The 24,779-nt window shown below is 38.7% G+C and overlaps 1 protein-coding gene across 3 annotated transcripts in view; it reads left to right on the top strand.

The window, feature by feature from the left end:
- Positions 1-20,135, top strand: part of PARP3 (poly(ADP-ribose) polymerase family member 3) — a 33,108-nt gene extending 12,973 nt beyond the window's left edge. For all 3 annotated transcript variants that reach the window (XM_032209974.1, XM_032209976.1, XM_032209973.1), the window contains exons 4-11: positions 4,555-4,746; positions 8,213-8,348; positions 9,224-9,450; positions 13,910-14,077; positions 14,287-14,373; positions 14,982-15,159; positions 19,364-19,510; positions 19,607-20,135. In XM_032209974.1, the coding sequence (XP_032065865.1) occupies positions 4,555-4,746; positions 8,213-8,348; positions 9,224-9,450; positions 13,910-14,077; positions 14,287-14,373; positions 14,982-15,159; positions 19,364-19,510; positions 19,607-19,776 (1,305 nt within the window). In that variant the 3' untranslated portion in view covers positions 19,777-20,135. The remainder of the gene's footprint in view (positions 1-4,554; positions 4,747-8,212; positions 8,349-9,223; positions 9,451-13,909; positions 14,078-14,286; positions 14,374-14,981; positions 15,160-19,363; positions 19,511-19,606) is intronic.
- The last annotated feature ends 4,644 nt before the right edge of the window (positions 20,136-24,779 follow it).

Below are 24,779 nucleotides of genomic sequence, written 5' to 3' on the forward strand. Positions count from 1 at the left end.
TCAAGAAAACACTTAGAATACAGATTCTACAAATGGCAAGAGATATTGGACTGCACTGTTTCTGGAAGGATACAGGATGATGAAATGAAATGTCACAATAAAATTTAGTTAAATGTAGTTAAATTTTGAGTACTATGTATAAGACAAATTAATAATAGCTATAGTCAAATAAATGATCAATAATGATAATAAAGCATTTATATATACTAGATTGATAATATGAAATTTTATGCAAACTGTGAGGATGATGGAGATGATGTTGAAAAACCTTTTCATAAAAGATAAATAATTCTATATAGAATAGAATATAAAGATGTAATTTCATTGGATGATTTCAGGATGATGTAATGAAATGCCATAATATAAATTTACTTCAAATTTAATATGTTTCATATAAAAAGGATGTAATAATAGCTATGCTTAATGGATGTTTAACAATTATAACAATTTGTATACATGTATATTAGATTGATGATACTCATGGAAAAAACGGAATTGAAAATTATTAGAGAATGTTATCAATGCTAAAATAATAGAATGACTTAGAATAGGATATAACAAATTGTTTATTATTGAATATATTGAAGATGATATAATGAATTATTATAATATAAATGGATACAGATTTAGAATACCTTGTTTAAAATGGAGAAACAATAGTGATAATCAAACAAATGAGGTATAATAATAATGTATACAAAGATATTTGATTGACAATAAGTGATTTTTGATAAAGCTCAAGTGATGACTATGGAAAGGATGCAGAAAGACCTTGAAACCAATCGACACACTATATGCAGTTGAAGAGATTTTTATGTTATATGTTTTGTGTGTTTGTGTTTGTTTGAAAATAAAAAAAAAATATTTTAAAAAAGTAGCCCAAATGAAAAATTCAATCAGGTAAGTGGAAGATGTTAGGTGAGTTGAAAACATTATGTGCTACCATGTTCTACCAATGTGTTCTGCTATGTTCTACCAACCTGTCACTTTGAATTCAGGTTTAGTTATTTTTCAGCAGATTGCTAGACATACGTCCCAAAATAGACTGAGTGACAGGTCACTTGTGGATTAAAGAGGTTGTGAGGAGCAATGGGCTATCTTCCACTTCATCCTGCACTCCTCCACTGCACCTGTGACCTGTCACTAAAAGAGGAAACAGACAGAACTTTTATCAATTTCACCTAGCTACTATACATCCCAAATCCACGATCTTAAGAGATTGGCAATGGGTTGCTATAGCTAGCATCATATGGAAATATCCTACACAGATAAAATTGCAGCTACATTATATGAGAATTCTTTTCAGAAGAAACCGTGAAAAACCTGACAGCAACATGCAGCTGTAAAATCTGTTTTTATTTTCCAATTTAAATGATTTTGCCCTAGTCTTTTTTCTAATTATCTAGTACTCTTTTCCAAAGACCCCTAACCATGTGTTTAAAAGATATATTTTTAAATTTTGAAGGTATGAAAAATTTGTGTAAAGTTTTAAAGTATCCAGGCAGATGCATCTGTGGAAGCCATGTGTCTGACCTCTGTGATAACCCATGCCAAAATAGCACCCAACAGATGGAAAGGGATGTACTTGCGGCAGCCTAACATGGCCCATCGCAGATGGCAGTTCTGACCATGTTATCACCAACATTGTCAATGAGGTCTCACAGGTCATTCTTGTGGGCTTCTGTTGGAAGAGCAGGGACAACACTGTTGTAAAACTAGAGTAGCTAAAAAGGAATGTTGGCTGTCCACATGATGCCATGAAGCTATCTCCACCAAAATAGTTAGCTAGGCATCTTTGTGCCTCAGTTAATAGGATGTGAGGATAAATCCTAAGAGTCTTCCAGTTGGTGGAAAGGAAAACAGAGCTCTAATCAAAGGCAGCTACAGAGTCCTGACCTTAAAAGTACAATGGAATGAGAAGGCAAGGAGCAGAAAGCTTGAGAATTGATTAGTCAACAGAGAAACCCAAAAAGAGAAGGACACCAGATGCTTGAACCCAGCCCATAAAAGGGGTTTTGAATCATATCTCATTCCAAAATACTAAATTTGGCTTTTGCCTGATTCTACTGCCTTGCCAGAATTTCCCCACATAAGTTCTTGGTAAGCCCCATGGTTTGGTTATTCGTCCTGTCTTCAACCTTCCTTTTCTGGGGAAGGTTGTTGAGAAGGTGGTGGCGCTTCAACTCCGATGGACCTTGAATGAAGCAGATTATCTAGATTTCTTTCAGTCTGGTTTCAGGCCTGGGTACAGCACAGAAACCGCTTTGGTCGCCCTGATTGATGATCTCTGGCGGGCCAGGGATAGAGGACATTCCTCTATCCTGGTGCTTCTTGACCTCTCAGCGGCCTTCGATACCATCGACCATGGTATCCTTCTGCGACGCCTGGGGAGGGGGGAGTGAGAGGCACCGTTTTACGGTGGTTCTCTTACCTCTCTGACAGGTCGCAGTCAGTGTTGGTCGGGGGGCAAAGGTCGACCCCTAGGCCTCTCAAATGTGGTGTGCCACAGGGTTCGGTCTTGTCCCTTCTCCTATTTAACATCTACATGAAGCCGCTGGGTGAGATCATGTGACAGCACGGGATAAAGTACCACCAATATGCAGATGATACACAACTGTATCTGTCTGCCCCGTGCCAGCTCAGTGTAGCGGCGGACGTGATGTGCCGATGCCTGGAAGCTGTCAGGATCTGGATGGGGGTGAACAAACTTGTGCTCAATCCCGATAAGACTGAGTGGCTTTGGATGCTGCCCCCGAAGGACAGCCTAGACAGTCCATCCTTAATCCTGCGGGGTGAAAATCTACAGCCCACAGAGAGGGCCCGCAATTTGGGGGTCCTCCTGGATTCGCAGCTGACACTGGAACATCATCTGTCGGCTGTGACCAGGGGGCCCTTTGCCCCGGTTCGCCTGGTGCACCATTGCGGCCCTATTTGGATCGGGAGGCACTTCAAACGGTTACTCACGCCCTTGTCACCTCTAGGCTGGATTATTGCAACCTGCTCTACATGGGGCTACCCTTGAAAAGCATTCGGAGACTACAGCTAGTCCAGAATGCAGCCGCACGAGCAATGTTGGGTGTACCAAGGTACACCCACGTTACACCTGTCCTCCGCGAGCTGCACTGGCTACCAATTGGTCTCCGGACGCAATTCAAGGTGTTGGTTATTACCTTTAAAGCCCTACATGGCTTAGGGCCAGCGTACCTGCGAGACCGCCTACTGCCACATACCTCCCAGCGGCCAGTAAGATCCCACAGATTGGGCCTCTTCAGGTGCCGTCAGCCAGATAGTGTCGGCTGGCTGGCCCCCAGAGGAGAGTCTTCTCTGTGGCTGCTCTGAGTCTTTGGAATCAACTACCCCCAGAGATCCGGACCGTACCCACTCTCATGGCGTTCAGGAAAGCTGTTAAAACCTGGCTGTTCCGGCAGGCCTGGGGCTGTTGACCTCATTGTTGAGGTCCAGCCCCGATTAGAATGAATGCATGTGGATTTATGATTTTAAACTGTCTATTTTGTCTTAATTTTTTTGTCTTAATTTTTCTTCTTCTTTTGTAAGCCGCCCGGAGTCCTTCGGGATTGGGCGGCATATAAATTTTAATAATAAATAAAATAAATAATAAATAAAATTTATTTTGGCACTGAAGGCAGAAAAATTGGTTCATGTCCCTGCATTGACTACTTATCTTTTGTATGTGTGGCATCAATTTGACTCCAGACAATTGCCTGGACAATCCCTGCAGTTTTCTTAAGAAGCTTTTGGAAGTAGTTTGCCATTGCCTCCTTCCTAGGGCTGATAGAAAGTAATTGGCCCAAGGTTACCCAGAGAGATTTGTACCTAAGGCAGGACTAGAACTCACAGTCCTGGTTTTTAGCCTAGTACTTTAACCACTAGATTGGCTCTCAACTGTTTATCTACTGATAGTTCTATTGAATTGGAAGCCCTTTGTATTTTAATTCACAGGAGGACCTTGTGTTCAGATTGCTAAAACATCTCATCTCTTGGAGGTCAGATTATACTCATCTAAGCCTACTGATCCAAGATCCTGATTTTTTTTTCTAGCTCAGTCTGAGATTGCAGCTAGTGACTGGGACAGTTGCCTTCTTTACCTCCAAAGTTCATTTTATATAAGGCTTTAATTTTCCAGAATACCTTGGCAAAAAAATCTCTGCTTGAAAAGAGTTGATTTCTATCACCGTTGATCGTAATATGTCTTTTCTTTTTGTGTGGGATGTGTTTGAATTTGTACATTTATTTATTTTGATATTCGGTGAAGAGGAACAGGGGATAGTGAAAATGTCAGTACTGAACTGAGAGTGAATGAATTTGAAGTGAAAGCAAGCCTTCAAACGTTGAGGCTAGAAAAAGCATGTTATCAAGTAATCCTGGTTTCACTCTATAAAATTCTGATTGTGGTTAAAGTTCAGGTATATTCAAAACTGGGAAATAATGTAAGACCTGGCAGAAATTGCAATAATCGTAGCTTAATTTTTTAAAAAAAGATCAGCAAATGTTTCCTGATAATTTAAGGTTAACAAATATTCTGTGACTTTCCAGGGAGAAGTAGGGCAGTGTAAACTCAGCAGTTGTCCAACCTTAGAAGCTGCCATAAATGCTTTTGAGAAGAAATTTCAAGAGAAGACAAAGAATAAATGGGCTAATCGAGAGAATTTTATTGCTCATAATGGCAAGTATACTCTCATTGAAGTACAACATGAAGATAAAGAGGAACAAGAGGTAACAGTAAAGGTGAGTGTTCAAAGAATATACTTTAAGTAGTATACATTGGGAAGTAAATGGATCTGGAAGTATAGATATACTGTATTTCTGGATGATTTTCTGTAAAAATGAATTGAGATCAGAACCTTTGCTTAATGATAGATATTTTCTCAGAACATCTGCAGGTTTCTAACAAATGTGTGTAAGTGCTATTGCAAAACGATCTCTGGGTTTTTTTTCCTGACAAAGTACACAAGGACATCCCTTGGAACATTTCTTAATTTTGCAAAATGTGTATTAATCTGATAAACTTGATCAATCTCTGCTCAGTGTTAGCTCCCAGTTAAAAAAATTAGACAGAAACGTAACTCTCTTTTGTCTAATATCTTCTCTATGTTGTTCTGGAATTGCTAAAAATCTTAAACAAATTATTTTCCTCTCAGTTCCAGTAATGTGAAGTTATCCAACTCTTCATTTTTCTATTAATACCTTCTATCTTACTTTCCCAAACTTCCACTTTGTTGGTAATACTAGATTGAGGGTTATATAAAGCCGAATACCACTCACTTATCACGAAATCTCCAGAACTGTAAAGCCTACAGACTTGAAATTTGGCACATATAACTATTTTTCAAAATGACCATCAGATCATCAGTATTTCTTATACAGTATTATATTAACATGCGTCGATGCTAAGGAGTTAGACGTTCTTCTCCCCCTCCCCACCTAAAAGGAACTCTGTTCTAACTGCCAGTTGCCCTATATGGGCGTGGCCAGCACGTGACTCATCTGGCCTGCAGGCTGGCCCAATCACATGGTTTCGTATGGTTTCGTAGCAAAGCACAAGTATACAGTGCACTCTACATGGGGCAGCCCTTGAAGAGTATTCGGAGACTCCAACTCGTCCAGAATGCAGCCGCGCAAGCGATTGTGGGTGCACCTCGGTACACCCACGTTACACCTATCCTCCGCGAGCTGCACTGGCTACCGATTAGTCTCCGGATACGCTTCAAAGTGCTAGTCGTAACTTATAAAGCCCTTCATGGTATTGGATCTGGGTACTTGAGAGACCACCTGCTGCCAATTACCTCCCAAAGACCTATTAGATCACACAGGGTTGGCCTCCTCCGGGTTCCGTCTACTAGCCAATGCCACCTGGCTACTACCCGGGGGAGGGCCTTCTCTGTGGCAGCTCCGGCCCTCTGGAACGAACTCCCCGCAGGGATTCGGATCCTCACCTCCCTCCAGGCCTTCCGAAAAGCCGTCAAAACCTGGCTTTGCCGGCAGGCCTGGGGTTGATGAGTTCCCTCCCCTCTCGACTTGTGTGGTTGCGTGATTCTTGCTGATTTTATTTATCTGTATTCTGTTTTTATGTTCCCCCTTTTCCCTTTTTGAATTGTTCGCCGCCCTGAGTCCTTCCCGGAGAAGGGCAGCATACAAATAATAAAATTCAATTCAATTCAATACAGCTAGTATTACTGTGTACTACTACAGGCTCTTATTTTCTTTTTGCCCCCGAAATAAGCGCTTGGCCTTATTTTCGGGGAGGTCTTATTATTTTTGAGGTGCAGGAGGCGGTGAGCGTGGCCACCTCATGGCTGCTATTGTGGTGCAATATTTTTAGGAAGGGCTTATTTTGGGGGAGGGCTTATTTTAGCGCATGCATTCAAAAGCCCAACTGGGCTTATTATCCGGGGAGGTGTTATTTTCAGGGAAACGGGTACATAAGAGAAAAGAGTATTTTTTTCCTCACAAATCTAAACAGAAGACAATTTGTTTGAGATACGATAAGTTGAAAGAGATGAGTTCTACTTTTAAACGGGAGATTCAGACTAAACTCTGTGCAGAAACCATGTTTTGATATTAGGAGAAAGATATCAAATATTTGAGTTGCAAAAATTTGAGAAAAGAATTTATTTCAGCAGGATATAAAAAATGAGTCGCTTTGTATATCAGTTAAAGTTAAAATGTAAAATTAAACATAAGATGTTACAAGATGCAAAATTCAGAGGAGGATTGGGTTTATTAAATTTTGAAATTGCATTTCACTGCTTATTATTTGATCTGGGTGAAAAAAATGGATGTTTCTGAAAAGCAAGACACTTTTAGAGTTAGAAACTAGGAAATATAGTACCTAGAAGATTTAGAGCTAGAAGATCACAAACTACGATTGGATTTCACGGCTATTTATGGTATGATAAAATTAAAATGAATGTGGATATCAAAAACAGTTTTATTGAATTTGTCATATTGGGAGCCTGGAGTTGATAAGCCCAAAGCACCTTTATAGATCTCAGCTCAAGAAACATATTATAAAAGAAAAGTAGCAGACAAAGGCAAGTGATTGACATAGTAGGAACTGTTGGAAAAACATCAAGGGTAATTCAAACTTAGATCAAGAGACAATTAACAGCAGAAAGAGATAGTTGTCAATACAGGTTGACCTCACCTTACAACAGTTCATTTAGTGACAGTTTGAAGTTACAACAGCACTGAAAAAAGTGACTTATGACCGTTTTTCATAATTACAACAAATGCAGCCTTCACATGATCAAAATGCTTGGCAATTTGTTCAAATTTATGATGGTTGCAGTGTCCTGGGGTCATGTGATCAGCTTTTGTGACCTTCTAATAAGCAAAATCAATGAGGAATCCAGATTCAGTTAACAACCATGTTACTCGCTTATGAAATATAATGATTTACTTAACAACCGGGGGCATGAAAAGTCGTAGAATGGGGCAAACTCATTTAACAAAGGTTTCATTTAACAATAAATATTGGGCCCAATTGTGGTCATAACTCAAGGACTATGCGTAGTTTTCCCATTTACAATTATCAGAAATATTTAAAATGGACAAAAAGACTTATGACATATAGCAAACTGAGACAGAATTTGAAGTACAAATTGTGCATTGATAACATGTAATTGATAAAGTACATAAATGCTGGTTAGAATTTGAAACAGGAAGGTTTAAGAATATATGATGAAGTTGGCTAAGACCTTGGTTATAATATACAGATGGGTCAATGGGAAAATATGTGGTTAAAAGTATCCTGTTATCATTTTAAAGATAATTTTTATAAAATGATGTATTGTTGGTTTATGACACCAGAGACATTATGTAGAATGTATAAAGCCACTTCAAATACTTTTTTCTTCTTTAATTTGTATTACATTTGTATTTTGTATATTTGTATTTTCTTTTTTAAAGTTTTAATAAAAATGATAAATGTATAATAATAAAGTATGTGTAAGGCAGAGTACCTGTTGGCAAAATGAAGGAAAAATACAATCATTTGATAACTTGAGGCATGATTGAAATAGAAACAATATGAGTTTCACCAATGCACTTTTATGCATATTTACTCAGAAAAAAATATTGTCTTATTAGTCTGATGAAAGCATGTATTGTAGCGTGCATTTAAGATTAATGATGTCCATTAGAGGAACTGAATTGTGTGAATTCAGATCCAACTATTCTTCTTGTCTTCAAGGTGGACGATGTGGATGGAATGAAGTCATTTAAACAAAAGATACTACCTTGCACTTTGGACAAGCACACCCAGAATCTTATGAGACTCATATTCAGCAATGACATGTTTAAAGAAGCCATGCAGACCATGAATATAGGTAAATGGTGGAAGGGCCAATTCTCTCCCACATGAAAGAAAACCATCACTTTCTTTTATCTTGTTTCCTCTAGATGTCATATATAATCCAATTGTAAAATTAACAGAGATTTTTTTTCAGAATGTTTTTATCTTTGATTGGTCTAGTATCTAAGTCAAATCAATTAAAGTTGGGAAGCCTGGGGATTAAATTGTTTAGCAATAGCAATAGCACTTAGATTTATATACTGCTTTAAGCCTTCTCTAAGCAGTTTACACAAAGTCAGCACATTGCCCCCAACAATCTGGGTCCTCATAGCAATAGCAATAGCAGTTAGATTTATATACCGCTTCATAGGGCTTTCAGCCCTCTCTTAGCGGTTTACAGAGTCAGCATATTGTCCCCACAGTCTGGGTCCTCATTTTACCCATCTCAGAAGGATGGAAGGCTGAGTCAACCTTGAGCCAGTGAGATTTGAACCGCCAAACTGCAGCTAGCAGTCAGCTGAAGTGGCCTGCAATACTGCACTCTAACCATTGCGCCACCTCGGCTCTATGCATTTTACCCACCTCAAAAAGATGGAAGACTGAGTCAACCTTGAGCCTGGTGAGAATCGATCTGCCAAATTGCAGGTAGCTGGCAGGCAGCAGAAGTAGCCTGCAGTACTGCACTCTAACCACTGCGCCATGGTAGTGCAGATTCTTCTCTTGGCTTTCTTCACAAATGATGTCCACATTGGATATCACTGTTAATGCTCAGTGTGAAGACCATAAAGGACACATATTTAAATTGCCAATAGTATTTCAATCCTGGTGGCTTTAGTTACTGACTTGTAATATCCTGGAAGTATTAGATTGATTCAGTATGGAAATTTATTATGTCTGTTTCCCTGCCAGATGTCAAGAAGATGCCACTGGGAAAGCTGAGCAAACAGCAGATTGCCAAAGGCTTTGAAGCTTTAGAAGCTCTTGAAGAAGCTCTAAAGAAGCAAATCCCTTCCCAGAAGCAGCTGGAGGAACTTTCATCTCGCTTTTATACCATTATTCCCCACAACTTTGGTCGTAATCGGCCTCCATCCATCAACACACAAGAAGTTGTTCAAACGAAGAAGGATATACTTCTGGTAAGGAATTCCCGGAAAGGGACCCACTCTCACATTTTGTCATGTTTTAAATCGTCATTAGGGAAGATTTCTATCCAAATTTTATGTGGCTTAGCTGTGATACTAAATACATAGATGACATGTCTTCAGTTTTGACGTATCTTTATTAACCTCTCCTGGCAGCCATTGGTTGGCTTGGGATGCCTAAGCTAGCTGACAAAATAAGAGAATTGAAGTGAGTAACAAATGTGCTTCTTTGTGGCTGTAAACATTATACTCTGGAATTACTGTTTTTTTCAGAGTATAAGACGCACCAAGATTTTGAAGAGGCAAATTTTTTAAAAAAGTTTTTGTACTCTGTAGAAAAAATGGCCCCTTTTAAGAGGCTTGTAGAACGCTCCTTGGGGGTGCCCCCCCCCAAATAGCAACAAACAGCCCTTTATTCGCTCATTTCTGCCCTCCCCAGCCCCTAGGATCACTCTGGAAGCCTCCTAAAAGTTATGCATGGCCATTTTGGTGAAGGGGAGGGGTTTCAGGAGGCAAACAATGCTGTATTCAGTGTATAAGATGCACCCAGATTTTCAGCCTCTTTTTTTGAGGGGGGAAAGGTGCGTCTTATACTCTGAAAAATACAGCATGCCTTAAAAAAGAGGTGGGCAATCCTTCATTTTACACACACACACACACACACACACACACACACATAAGATTTTTTTATTTTTGAATAAACAGAGACAAACAAAACACAAAAAACACCACAAAACCATCTTCCATTACAAATTGTAGAAAGTGTGTCAATTGGTTACAAAAAACTTTCGTGCATCCCTTCCACAGTCATCACCTACAATTCATATCAAGTTATATATTTTAAATCAAATACATTTATATATATTACTATCATCATACCTCAACCTTCATTTGACTCTAATTGTTTTTACATCCTTTTATATAAAATATTCCAAAATTTAAAGAAAAACCACATAAATGGCATTCCGTTAACTGTTTCCATTATCATCCGATAACATTACATCTTCATGACATGTTCTAAATAAAAAATTGATTATATTTAATAACAAAGTTTCTAGACCTCCATTCTTAATCACTGTTTACAATTTATATCCAATTTCCTTTTATCAAACCAGTACATATATATATATATATATATATATATATATATATATATATATATATATATATATATATATATATATATATATATATATATATACATTATTTTTAACTAAATTTGACATAATTTTTTATTATAAGCTTTCATACAAACAGAATTTCTAAACTTCCTTTCGTAATCACCATTTGCAATTTATATCAAATTTCCTCATCAAACCAATACATATGTATACATTGTTATCATTATCAATTATTTATCTAACTATATCCATTCTCATTTCATTTTTTACATAATGCTCCAAATTTAACTAAATTTGACTAATTTTTATTATAAGCTTTCATATATCAACCGGTGTCTTTCCAGTAATAGTGCAGTCTTATGTCTTTTGCCATTTGTGGGATTAGTCTTCTGATTGTTTCCTTAATAAGATCTGTATGGACTTCTCTTCGCAACTTGTTGCTTGTTGCATATCTTATATAATCTCGAAACCCTCCATCTGCTTCTTTAATCAGCTTATCTTTGGTTATCAATAGTACTTCTGACAAAATTTCTCTCCTTAGATCCATCAATTCTTCTCTTTTTTCTTCTTTTATACCTTGAAATCTGGGGTAGAGCTCCTGTACATCTATCTCCCCTTTACATATTCCACTCTTTCCATTTCCAACCACACTTAGTTCACTGTTGGTATCAACAATTGTCTTGTCTCTTTGTTCATTTTTCCCTTCAGTTTTTAGGACTCTAACCTCCACTTTTTCCATTTGTTGAACATCTTCAATTTTTTCCATCAAATTTTACTGTTTTACAATCTATGTTTTCCAATCTCTTCTCAATTTTCTGTTATGTCTAATAATTTTTGAATTTCAAACATAATCTTTTGCAATGTTAATTTGTGCCATTCTTCCAACTGGTAAACACTGCCACTCTAGCATTCAAAACTTTTTATTAGATTTGACGAAAGTTCATTTATAATCTTTCAAAACAACGCTTTGTTTTCACTTCTCTCCAACTGCCAATGAAGCTCCCAAACAGCACCTGTATCAACAACTCATGCTCTTCTCCTTATCACTCTCTATAAACAAGCTGAAGAACCTTGAAGTACAAAGTCAAAATGATCAAAGCGAAAAAAGAAAGGGCAATGTTTCCAGGACTCAAGCCTCCAGCCTCCAAGTTGCAGTGTTACTTCCCTTCCCTCTGATATTACAACCCTCTTTGTATTCCTTTTATATCTTCTTTATATTCCAGGCTTAAAAGAAACAAAATTCTTAAGTGAAGCAAAATAGAAAAAAAACCCCATCCAAACCAGTATTATGAAAAAAAAGAAAAAGATTTTAATCCATAGGTAAAAAAAATAGAAGAAAAACTAATCTGTTCACTTTAAAAAATAGGAAATATTTGCAAAAATTCCATCCATAAAAGCAAATTTAAAAAAAAGATAACACACTGTCCAATGTAGCTTAATTTCACCGCTAATTTTCTTCTGTTTTCAAATTTAATGTAGCTTTAATTTTTTTGGGGGGGGGCAGTGTCTTTTATAACAATAAGATTTCCTCACCAGATGGACACATTTTCTCTTTCTGCTTTCCTCCCATTGCGGAGCTGTCCCAACTTCAGCAGCTTTTGGCTGCGCTTCTGTCGCCAGCAAGAAGAAATTCTCTTGGATCAATCAGGGATTTTACAGTATCCCTGAGATCAGCAAGATGTACTCTTCCCTGTCACCATCCCTTCGGGACGGGTTAGGTCCAAAAGGACCGTCCAGCGGGAAAAGTATCAACTGTGATCTCGAAGCTCCGAGATCGCATGTCGTGTCATCAGGTCCTGCCTCCGCTCCCTCCGTTCAATCTTTGAACTCCTTTGTGATTGCCCTCACGTTCCTCTAAAATTGCACAGCTGAAATTCAGTATAACACTTCAGATAAGGATGGTATGATTTTCTGCCAATTTCTGATAATTTTCTAAAATGTATACTACAGGTAGTCCTCAACTTACAACAGTTTGTTTAGTGACCATTCAAAGTTACAATGGCACTGAAAGAGTGACTTATGGCCATTTTTCACACATGACTGTTGCAGCATCCCCATTGTCACATGATTTACATTCAGATGCTTGACAACAGGTTCATATTTATGATGGTTGTAATTTTCTGGCCATCTTTTGCGGCCTTCTGACAAGCAAGGTCAATGGGGAAGAGTCAATTCACTTAACAAACATGTTACTAATTTAACAACTGCAGGGATTCACTTAACAAATGTGGCAAGAAAAGTCATAAAATGGGACAAAACTCACTTAACAAATTTCTCACTTAGCAACATAAATTTTGGGCTCAATTGTGGTCATAAGTCAAGAACTACCTGTATTTTACTATAATTAAAGCATAAATAACACCCTAATAAGGCACCTAACACCAACTAAAGCACTCCCAAATTGAGAAAAGGTGATGATTCTTGCCCTGTCTTCTCCGAGGGCAACATCTCATCACCACCATGCTTCTGTAGTTCTTGATTGTGAAACAAAAATCACATTTTTCAAAGGGGTAGCTACTAACTACAGAAGACTTGTGCATTTTTTTCTTTAAAGGATAAGAATTCAGTCATCCTGTGAAATACAGCTCTAGTATTTCACACCCTTCCATCTCATGCATTGTAGCCTCTTTGTGTTCATATTAGCCCTAAATTTTAAAAGGGAAATATAATAAGTTGAATAAGATGAACACTTCCTAATAATTGCCCTTGGACATCTAGGTTAGTGGTAATAACATAGTCTGACATGCTTTATAATGGAAGAGAAAGCTACTGGAATCACTTATGTATCACATAGAACAAAACAGCCTGAACAAAACACACTTCTCAAATGATGCTTAATTAATAAACGTTTTGCCATGGAGGTATAGATTATCTATCTATACTTCTATAGTATAAAATCAAGATAATAGTTAAGGAATTGGACTAGGACAAAGAAATCCAAGTGGAAGTCCACTCTTGGGCATAAAAGCTCACTAGCTCTTAGTCCAACTTACCTGACAGAGAGATCATGCTGAGGAAAATTTGGAGTGCTGTGCACTTCAGGAAACATGGGGTGTAAATCCAATAACTAAAACATAATTTTGAATTTTAAAAAAAGAAGTTTGCTATTCTTCTTTTCAAGCCAGCATATCCATGCATTCAACTAGTTCAGTTCATTGCTAGTAGAATGTTCCTAAATTTGTTTATTCCAAATAATTGCCCTCTTAGTTTCAGTGTGGCTGGCTCTTCAGGAAATGGATACAGGATAATAGCCCACATGTGAGATTTCTGCTTCCATGTGCATCTCATCTGCATCCTAGTGTTGGTGATGACTGGGCTTACTTTATTGGTAGGTCCTGGCAGATATTGAAGTGGCCCAGAGTCTACAAGCCCAGAAGAAGGAGGAGGAGGAAGAGGAAGAGAAGGAAAGGGTGAAAGAAGTTCTGCATCCGCTGGACAAGGACTACGGGCTTTTGAAATGTGAGCTCACCTTAGTGGATCCATCATCTGAGGACTATAAGGTAAGATGGCCCTACAACCTGCTTCTTATTTGCTTTAAATATTGAGGTGGTACTCAAACAGCTGTGACTGGGCAATATAGGAACAGGTGAATAAAGGATTAAGGACAACAGGTGGGATAGCCTCTTCCACAGCTAGCAACTAACTCTCCTATTTATCTCAGTTCTTTGATGTTCACTTTCTTTCTTTCTCTTCCTCTCTACCCTACTAGCTGATTGAAACCTATGTGAAGAACACAGGTTGCACTTACCAAAAGCTTCGTATCATGAATATTTGGAAGGTGAACAGAGAGGGTGAGGTAAGATCAAAGAGGCATATCTCCTTCCCTGGTCTGTTCTAGGGCCGAGATGTGTTTCTTTCTACCTTAATATCATGTTGTCTGAAGGATGCAGGGTTAATCCAGCATGTATAAAGGGTGCCAGGTTGGGGAAGATTGCGAATAGGAACATATAATCAGAACTGGTACCAAAAATATTAAGGCCATATTTCTTTAGTCCTTGGCATGTGCCAATTGAGGAACAAATTTTTTTGATTTACCAAAAGATTGATTGAGATCAAAAGCTCTGCAGTCCATCTGACCTCCTGAGACATTGGGGGGGGAGGAGGGGCAGATTGATGGTAAGACCATTTTTGATTGTGAGACATCAAGACTTTAAAGGACTATATGTATCCATTGGCAGAAAACAAGGAAATTTACTAATTAGGAGTATCATTCTTTTCTGCAATAGCAAATGTATCTATATATACCTTGGCGTGACCAATCAGGTATGCAGATGAGTCTGCAGTTCAACTGTGTGACATGGGAAAAGCCATGTTTGGCTTTCTACCTTTCCTTTATTCAAATATGACTTGAAGAGGAGCAAAGATGTTACTTGCTCAGTTCTCTTGTTTCATTTCCTAAAACAGAGCCAACGTTTTAAGACTCATGACCACTTGGGAAATCGACGTCTACTCTGGCACGGGACCAACATAGCTGTCGTTGCTGCCATCCTGAAGAGTGGCTTGCGCATCATGCCCCATTCTGGTGGTCGTGTTGGCAAGGGAATTTACTTTGCTTCTGAGAATAGTAAATCAGCAGACTACGGTGAGGCCACATTCATTATTATTCTATCATTTGCTGCTCTCCCATTGTCTCCTCGCTCTGTTTCCTGCATCCTAAGACACAAGGGAAGGAGAAGGGAAGAAGACACAAGAGTGCAAATTTGGTGTAGTAGCTAAACCACACACATAAACAAGTCTTTCTGTATATGTGTATAGATGTACGCATGTATACACTATATACATACTTGTACATAAGCATGCATACATGGGGACTATATATATGAGAGCCAGCTTGCTTTAATGGTTAGAGCATCATACAATAAATCAGGATTGTGAGTTCTAGTTTCACCTTATACACAACCCAGCTGAGTGCCCTTGGGCTAGTCACTTTCTCCCATGTGGAATAATAATTTATCTCCCAATATCACATTCATGTTAAAATACCTGAAAAAGTATTGTTTTGATACTTGCTTTATCATTTTTTTTGCACATGTGCGTACCTTTGAGTCAGTGTTGACTCTGAACAACTCACCGGACAAATCCCTGCAGTTTTCCTGGCAAGATTTCAGAAGTGGTTTGCCATTATCTCCTTGTTAGAGCTGAGAGAGAGTGACTGGCCCAAAGTCATCCAGCTGGTTTCATGCCTAATTTTTTTTAAAATAATAATACTTTTATTATGAATGACAGAACAATGAAAAAGACTGTAATACAAATTAGAAAATAAAACAATAAAATGAAAAATAGAAAGTGCAGTAAAGAAAAAAATAAGAATACAATAAAGAAAAAAATGACTTCTTCACAAAGTATAAACATATTGTTTTAAAATACACCAAATGAACTTTTCTTCCCGTATCCCATCTTTTACCTATAAACAAATCCTTAAAAGCTCATCATTTTAGTTCTGATCAGCAAAAGTCCGTAAAGAGTTACCAGAGATAGAAACATATCTATTTAAACTTGATCAAATAAACCAACTTTATATTCCTTCCTTTTATTTTTAACAATCTTGATCTTTAATTCCTTCAAATAATGTTCTAGAACTTGATTCATTTTAATTTTTTCTTTATCCCTTCTCACAAATTCTTCAAAACTTTAACAAGCCTCTTTTGTAAATTATCCAGGTCACTCTCCGTTTCTAATTTGTATATTCCTTTTAATTATTGATAAGTCAGTTTATTTCATATGTCCAGTTTAGCATGTTTCTGCATATCTTCCTTATAGCCTGCCATTTTTAAATCCACTTTCAGATCAGCCTCAGGCTTCTCCAGTAAAACTTGTTCTTCTTACTTAACATCTTTTAAACAGTCGTTCTAAAGAGGCAGACAATCTTAAAATTAACTTTTGAGTTCATTGTTAAAAAATATCCCTCAAAATATAGAATGTTAAAATATTTCTGCATTAATTTCTGTGAAATTAATTAAATTAATTAAAATCTTTAGTTCCTTCAAGTCCTTTTAGTATCCAAACTTCAAAGTCCCCTCCTATATTTTTTAAAGAAAGAATTCAAAACAAAAGCATTTTCCCATGGAAAGATTCTTATAATTCAAAAATAATATTTCGAATCCATTTCCAAAATCAAAATTCTAATCACCCTTTTGCTATTTTATTTCAATAAAAATATTTTTGTTAAGTTCTTAAACTTGTATTTAAATTTTGTTTCACTAAGGATTAAAGGAAACTCACCCAATGCTATAAAACCTATCAATCCAAAAGTTTCCGGCATTTAGTTAGCAAACAATTTCCAAAAGTCATTAGAAAAGGAAATATATGAACCCAGGGTCATTTCAAAGGCCCAGCTGTGATTTGAGCAAGATGGCTTTCCTTCATCTCCCAGAGCTCTAAACCCACAAGAGACCACTGTCTCTGTGAATAACTGTCTGGAGCAGGGGTCTCCAACCTTGGCAACTTTCAGACCTGTGAACTTCCAACTCCCAGAATTCCTCAGCCAGCTTTGCTGCAAATTGAAGTCTACAAGTCTCAGAGTTGCCAAGGCTGGAGACCCTTGGTCTGGAGCACTTGAGGATGATTTCAAGTCCTCTCCTTGTTTGGAAAGGAATCACTAAGAGTTGGTCTACTCACTAGCCCTTAATTCTGCAGCATTTGTCAGCTCTGTTTTTAGCAGATCTGTCTTCAGTTTGCCTTTTCTTCCTCAGAAATCCCATCTGGGTTCATATCTGGGGTGGGATTAGAACTTATGATCTCCCAGTTTTTGGCCTGGTGCTTTAGTGCTGCAGGCCAAAATTCAGGAGCAAAATGGCTCAATTTCACTGTTGTGATTTCACTTGCTTTAAGGGAGGAATCAGGGATGAGTTCCTGCTGCCATTACTACCGGTTCGGCACCTGAAAAAATGTGCTCCAGGCGTGTGCGCATTTGCACTTAAAACAGTCTGTGCATGTGCACAACATTAAAAAAGGGAAAAAATAACATTTTTCAATGAAGATAGTTCTGCACATGTGCGGAACAGAAAATCAAGATGGTGCCGTAGAGGATAGAACCTGTAGTTACTACCTATTCAGCCAAATCGTACGTACCAGCAGGAACCCATCTCTGGGAGGAATATATAAGTTTTAAGAAAGGAAACGTAGACCTCTGGTTACTATTCTCAGCCAACTTGGGAAGAGAGGGACTCATTCTACTGAACAACTGGGTCTTTTCTCTTTTTTTTTCTTCCAAAAGCAACTGGATTATTTTTTATTGAGGAAGAAGAAGTAAATGTTCCGCTTCTCCTCTAAGAAGTTCCATCAGTTCTGATGGAAGGATAGATAGGGACAGTTGAGACTGGACAGTGGGAAGATGGAAGGATGGGTTCTGATTGGATGGGGGGGGGGAATGGAAGGATTGTATTGCTTTTCAATCATATGGTTGTTACCAGTCTCTGAGGCCTCAGTGGTCTAATGACCAGATGATTGCAAAGCAATGCAATCCTTCCATCCCCTCCCCAGTATCCTATCAGAACCTATCCTTCCATCTGCCTGCTATCCAGTCTCAATGGTCAGTATCTATCCTTCCATCCCCCTGCCATCAGAACTGACGAATCTTCTGGGATAACAAGCCAAACTTTTTCTCCTTCGTCCTCAAGAAAAAAACAATCCAGTTGCCTTTTGAACAAAAAGAACATACCTTTGGAACAACTAGGATCTGGATGACTGAAAATCTCTATAGACAACAGGCTGCTTTGTTGTCAGGTTTTGATGGCACCAGGGTCAGGATTTCAAATAGCATCCAAAAGTAAATCAGAGTCCGAGGCAAAGTATTGCTCAAAGTTCCAATTTATTAAGAGAGCCATGCTGGCACATCTGGGAAAACTTGAATCTGAAAGCTTCCCATTTTTTCCATACAGTTGAAAATCCAAGATCTTGCCCCCACACCCACAAGTCCATCACATGGTCCAATCTTCCACTGCCTTGCTGGCAGTTCCACCCATCCAGTTCCGGTCTGGTGGAGAGTGCAAAGACAAAGGATGACCTTGGCTTTCTAGAAAGAATTTTATTATGGCTACATATCATCTGACTCCGTACAATTCCCCCTCTCCCATTTTCCCACAATAGAAAAAGCATAGTAGAATAATTGAAAGTGTGGCAGGCCAAAGATCCAAAAGAAAAGATGGCTGTAGACCTGACAGGATGGTCAGGCTGGGCCATAGATTGCCTAATTCCGACCATGAGGTTAACATAGCTTAATAAATCATGTTTCCACCTCATGGGCCAACAGTTGAGAACCTCAAAATGGCATTTTCTCAAAGCAAGTAAAGCTGGATTCTAAGAAACCAGCACTTAAAAGTATATCCTTCTAGGGCCACCTTTATCCGCTAATTGGGAAAACTGCCGCATTTAGTAAACAAGGAAGCATGCAGGACATGCAAGCCAGATATCCAAGAACCATCATTTCAAACTCTTACTATCTATACTACATCCACTCCCCTCTTTCTCAAGTGGGAAAAGGTCAAGGTGGATAAGATGTCCTCCTTGTTTATGCATTTGGGAGGTCAAGGGATATGTGAAATGTCTCCATTAAAGCCAAGAAGTAGACTATGAAAGTAAAAACCTTAAACATTTCTCTAACACGAATGAATGCACTGTTTTTGGAGGAAATGCACTGTCTTTGGCTGCAGGAAAATCTGGTCATGGTCCCAGAATGAAATGGAAACCTGAATTTCAGTAGTGTATGAGACTCAAACCCTGGTGGCAGGAAGCTCCCTTTCCGTATCTAATCAGATGAATATCTGTCTTCCTTTCTCTCTTTGCAGTGCGCACCACCTCCAACCAGGAGGGAATCATGTTCCTGAATGAAGTGGCCCTGGGCAAGGTACATTACATCACTCAAGATGACTATTCATTATGCAAGCCCCCGGTGGGTTATGATAGTGTCCAGGCTTGTGGCAGTACCGAACCTGGTAAGTTTAAAGACTTGCAGTTTAATAACTGGTAGCCTGATTAGTTCTTGCTAATCCTCTCAATTTCTTAATTTGCATTTGCTTTCATGTCCTCAGACCCTGCATACGATAAAGAGCTTATCCTGGATGGGAAAAAAGTGCTGATACCACAAGGAAATCCCATTGTTATGACTAAGTACCAAAACAGCCACTTCAGTCAGAGTGAGTACTTGATCTATCAGGAGAATCAATGTCGCATCCGCTACCTGATCCAGCTCCATTTTTGAGGCTTTTCTTGGGCTGCTTTTTCTGCTGGACTCCACCCATTTGCTGGCTCTCATCTTTCCAGTGCTACTATCTTACGAACCTACCTTGAGTTGGTCAGTTATATTGCCCTGTTCTCCATCCAGAGTTCATTCAGTAATCATGGCTCCTAGTTCTGTAGAGAAGAGTGTGATGTGACTACCTTATTTTGAATAATATGGTGACTTCCATAAGGCAGATTAGGACTTTGTTGATGTCCACGAAAACAGATGAAATCATTGCCGGATTGCTGCTATAAAAGATATCACGACAAGGGCTAATGACTTTTGGAAATCTCTTGGATCTGAATAGTCTGAAAATAAAAGAAACTCTATTAAATCGAGTCAGTGTCATCCTTCTGTATTTTCTTCTATAGGATCATGTTTAAGTACTCTTACTAAATTTCATTTGTTAAGATGATGCTTTAGGAATTAAAAGCCAGGATGATGAAGCAAGGTGTTTGTGAAGAACAAGGTTGGGTTAAAACTCCGCTTCTCCCAACATTATGCTACCAGACATATGCATTCTCCTGAGCCATTTTTTCCTTTTTTGTCTTAGATAGTCCAAAAGATTTAGCTTGATGATATTGAGCCTACAATGTAGATGCTCTTGAGAAAAATGGCTTTACACATTATTAAAAGTTCCATTCACTATTTTTCCTTCATATGTGAGTTCAGAAATTGCTGCTACAGATACTTAACAGCAGACATGAGAATTATTGCTAGGGTGGTCAAGAAGAGAGAGAGAGAAAAAGACCCACTGAAATTAAAAGTAAGCAGAAAAGGGGCAGGCTTTGGCACACTCCTGCATATTGTATTCTCTCTGCAATCCATGAATAAAGCCATCACTGTTCTTACCAATGTGTGAATGGAATGGAGGAGGATCATCTTGACTATTTCTGTTTGGAGAAATCACATGGAGTTTTATTTTATTTTATTTTTAACCATGCATTTATGGGGTTCCACCACAAAACCGCGCTCGACTAAACCGCGCTCGACTAAACCGCGTCGCTGACGTCATCAACAGGGCGACAACAGCGCGGAGACAGAAGCACGCTGTAAACCCTAAACCTAAAATTAACCCCCCTAAACCTAATCCTAAACCTAACCCTTAACCTAACCCTAAACCTAATCCTAACCCTTTACCTAACCCTAATCCTAACCCTTAACCTAACCCTAAACCTAACCCTAAACCTAACCCTTACCTTAAGTTGAATCGGCTTGCTTTCAAAGCTCTATTTAAAGCACCCTTCTTTCTCTGCGCTGGCTGTTGTCACCCTGTTGATAACATCAGCGACGCGGTTTAATCGGGTGCGGTTTAGTCAAGCGCGGTTTTGATGGGTCACGCATTTATGATGGTATTATTTTTCCATTTTTTTCTTGCAAAATCCTCTTTAGGTTTGTTACACAATCTTTCTCAGGAAAGCTTTACTTGTGGTGCAGGAATTTGAGAGAAATGGGCACTCGAGGAATATGTAAGGACAGTGACAGATGCCTAATCCTATTTGTGATCGCTCAGCCTTTTGCAATGTTTTCTCCTGCTGATATGTTGGGACTGCCGCTCATAGAATGCCCAGACACCATGGCAACAATTAGAAATATTGATTGCAAAGTTTGAAAGCTGAAAATCTCAGCCCGGAAAAGCTATCTTTTGTTTTCCAAAGTTTGTCTCTTCCTTTAGTTCTGCTAATGGGAAATACAAGAGGGTAGTAGGAGAAAAATTAGTATGGCACACTCTTAACTTGAATAAGGAAGTATGGCCATTAGAGCTTTTCTCTATCTCAGTGATGAAATGTTTCATTTCTATCACAGTTTCATCACATATCTCTTATCTTTATATGTATAGTCCCAATCTCCATAGTATCACTACAACTATATCTACAAGAGAAGCAACAATTATAGGTTCGAGGTATATGTAAGGTATATGTAATGTTTCAATTCTAAAGGAAACCAACCCTGATTGTCCTTTGGAAGGACAGATTCCAAAGCTGAAGCTCAAATATTTTGGCCACCAAATGAGAAGAGAGGACTCATTGGAAAAGATCTTGATGTTGGGCAAGATTGAAGGGAAGAGGAAAAGAGGACAGCAGAGGATGAGATGGCTAGATGGTATCATCGATGCAATAGGCATGGGTTTGGGCAGATTGAGGGAGACAGTCAGTGGTAGGATTCAGCTGGTTCAGGTAAACCAATTGTAAAATTACCCACCCCCCACTATCAAAGTGGATCCTGGGCGCTGCACTGCACTGCAATGGAGAAACACCATGGAGCGGTTGATGCAAGGGAAGGAGAAGGACACTTTCCCATTTTCTTCTCCTTGCTCCTCCTCCTTCCCTTGTGCCGGCTGCTCCATTGCCCATTTCTCCATTGCAGCCCTGCACTCAGAATCCATTTTGATAGCTGGATGTTGTAGTTTGTAGTTTATTCAATTTGTATGCCGCCCTATTCCCGAGAGACTCAGGATGGTGGTGGTAATTTAATGACCGGTTCGCCCAAGATTGGCTATTGCAGGAGGCTCGTACTGCTTGGTGCGGCACAGCTGGAGGATGGGGATGGACCACACCTCCCACGACAGCCAACCTGGCCCTGGGCGGAGGGGTTGTTAAATTATTTCAACCCCACCACTGGAGACAGTGGAGGATACGGGATCTGGCAGACACAATTTAGCAACTGAATAACAACAAAAATGTGTATGTTGGAAGAAAGACGATATTTAACCCTTCTCCTTATCTAGAAGGAGGGGAAATCCTTTTTATTTTAGAAGGCCATTTTTATGTGAGGGATTAATGGTGATAAGAACTGCTGAGTGAAATTTTAGCCTCTAAGGGAAATGTTGCTTAATGAAGCTGACAGAAGCAGCAATTTATAGATACTGTGTTGTAAGAGCTAAGTATTGGTCCATGAAACTCAGTATAATATTGTCTAATCCAATGTTTTTCAATCTCAACAAGTTTAAGATACATGGACTTCAAGTCCCAGAATTCTCCAACCAGCCATAGCTAGGGAATTCTGGGAGTTGAAATCCACACATCTAAAGTTACCAAGGCTGAGAAACACTGGCCTGGTATCATGGACAATTGCTCACCTAGATCTCATCCAGAAGTTGTACTTAAATCAGCAATACTGAAATTTAAAAATGGAAATGCATATTGCTTTAAGCAATTGTGTTAACAACTACACTTTCTTTGTGTAATGTCACCATAAAACTTTGATATGTGTACCTACTCAACAGGCAGTAATACACATCACACGCATCAAAAAGGATTAGCATTAATAATCTTTATGTGGCACCATTCAAGTAATTGCAAAGGAGAGAAACTAAATTGCACGAGAGGTTCAGGTTTCATCCATTAGTGGCACTATTATCAATTCAGGCATAGATGTGACAGAAGTCAGAGCTAAAATTAGCGCAGTGTCTCACTAGCTGCCCTCATCGGTACCATGCCAAAGAAGAATACTGCTCTTTGTTCTTTTGCAACAAGTTGTATCTGACAACAAGGGGTCTCTTGTCATCCATTGTTCCCGCAATGAAACCTGCGTGATACTAAACCAAAACAAACCAGCTTCGTGGAGAGATCTACCCTCCCATAGCCTTTCCATTAGATAATCATTTCTATTTTAAAATCAACACGTAATTTCTCTGCATCATCTTCACCATCTACAGATCTCAAACATAGCCATCTTTTGTTTAGGATCTTTATGAATCTGAAGTTTTGCAAAAAGCATCTTTCGATACCCCTTGAAAATCTATGCAAACCAATAAGCTGAGCATGGAGAATTCCAGCCAATCTATGTTCTCTGTTTATTTACAATTTGTTAGTCCCCGAGTCATTGTCCCCACAGCTTCAAATGCTTTGTGAAGTATCAGTAGGCCTTTTCCCATTTCCAAAGATACAAAGAACATTTTAGCATTTGCATACATATACATAGCCCATCCATTTCCCACATGTATTTATATACATGTGTCCAATGGTTTGCAAAATATTCCCCCTGATAGAGGTAAAGCAGAGGAAGATTGACTTTTAAAATTATTAAAAGGTATACTGAGCAGTCTAAAAAAAAAACCCTCTGCCCTTGTGCCAGATGAGTATAGCAGAGCAAACCTAGAAATAGCATGCCAACAAAATTGCATTTGAGGTCTGCTTAGATTAGGCAGAATGAAATGCTAGTGAGGAGTGAAAAATAAAAAGCAGCTGCTCTAATGGAGGATCAAATAGACCTAGAAATAGGATGAATTGGAAACAGGAGTTTCTTCTTTTGGGAGGTGGGGTAGCAAGGGAAAGAAAACGTAAAGATGTTTTCTGAAGGTTGGAAGGAATCAAGTATCTTGGAAATGCATGCAACATCATTTGCTTGTGAATATTCTATGGCAGACGACATAGTTCATGTATCTCAAGAAGTAGGGGAAAAATTGGTATCTGAAAATGCTCATCACAATCTGAGATTGCCATGTGCCATCTACTAGTCAATAAATCTCATAAAGTTCCACTCCTGGAGCTTAAAAGTAAACCCCGTCACTTTTAATTCACAGCTATAGTTGCAAATAAGAATTTGTCACAAATATGTTTGGGATCCTGTTTGTGTGTCAAAAATGACAGAATGGGTGATACAGATTTTGTATTGGAAAATGTACTGAGTGAATCAACGGCAATGTACTCTATCCACCTAATGTAAAGGTTGTGTTTCTGTTTTGAATAATTTAAAAAAAACAATGTGTAAAGAGCTATGGCATTGGAGAAGGCTCCTGCACCACAGTATTCCTTGGAGAACAAAGGTTGCTAACAAGCAAATACTGGAATGCATAACACCAGACATGTCACTGGAAGGCAAAAACTGCATCTCTTACTTTGGCCATGTCATGAGAGGGAATTTACTGGAGAAAGAAATTGTATTTGGAAGAATTCGCGGTAAAAGGAAACCAAGCCATTAAAGAATACGGGGACTGGGCATCATCAAAGCTGACACCAGTCAGAGCACAGAAAAGTAGT

This window comes from Thamnophis elegans, chromosome 2 (assembly GCF_009769535.1).
Source record: "Thamnophis elegans isolate rThaEle1 chromosome 2, rThaEle1.pri, whole genome shotgun sequence".
NCBI lineage: Eukaryota > Metazoa > Chordata > Lepidosauria > Squamata > Colubridae > Thamnophis > Thamnophis elegans.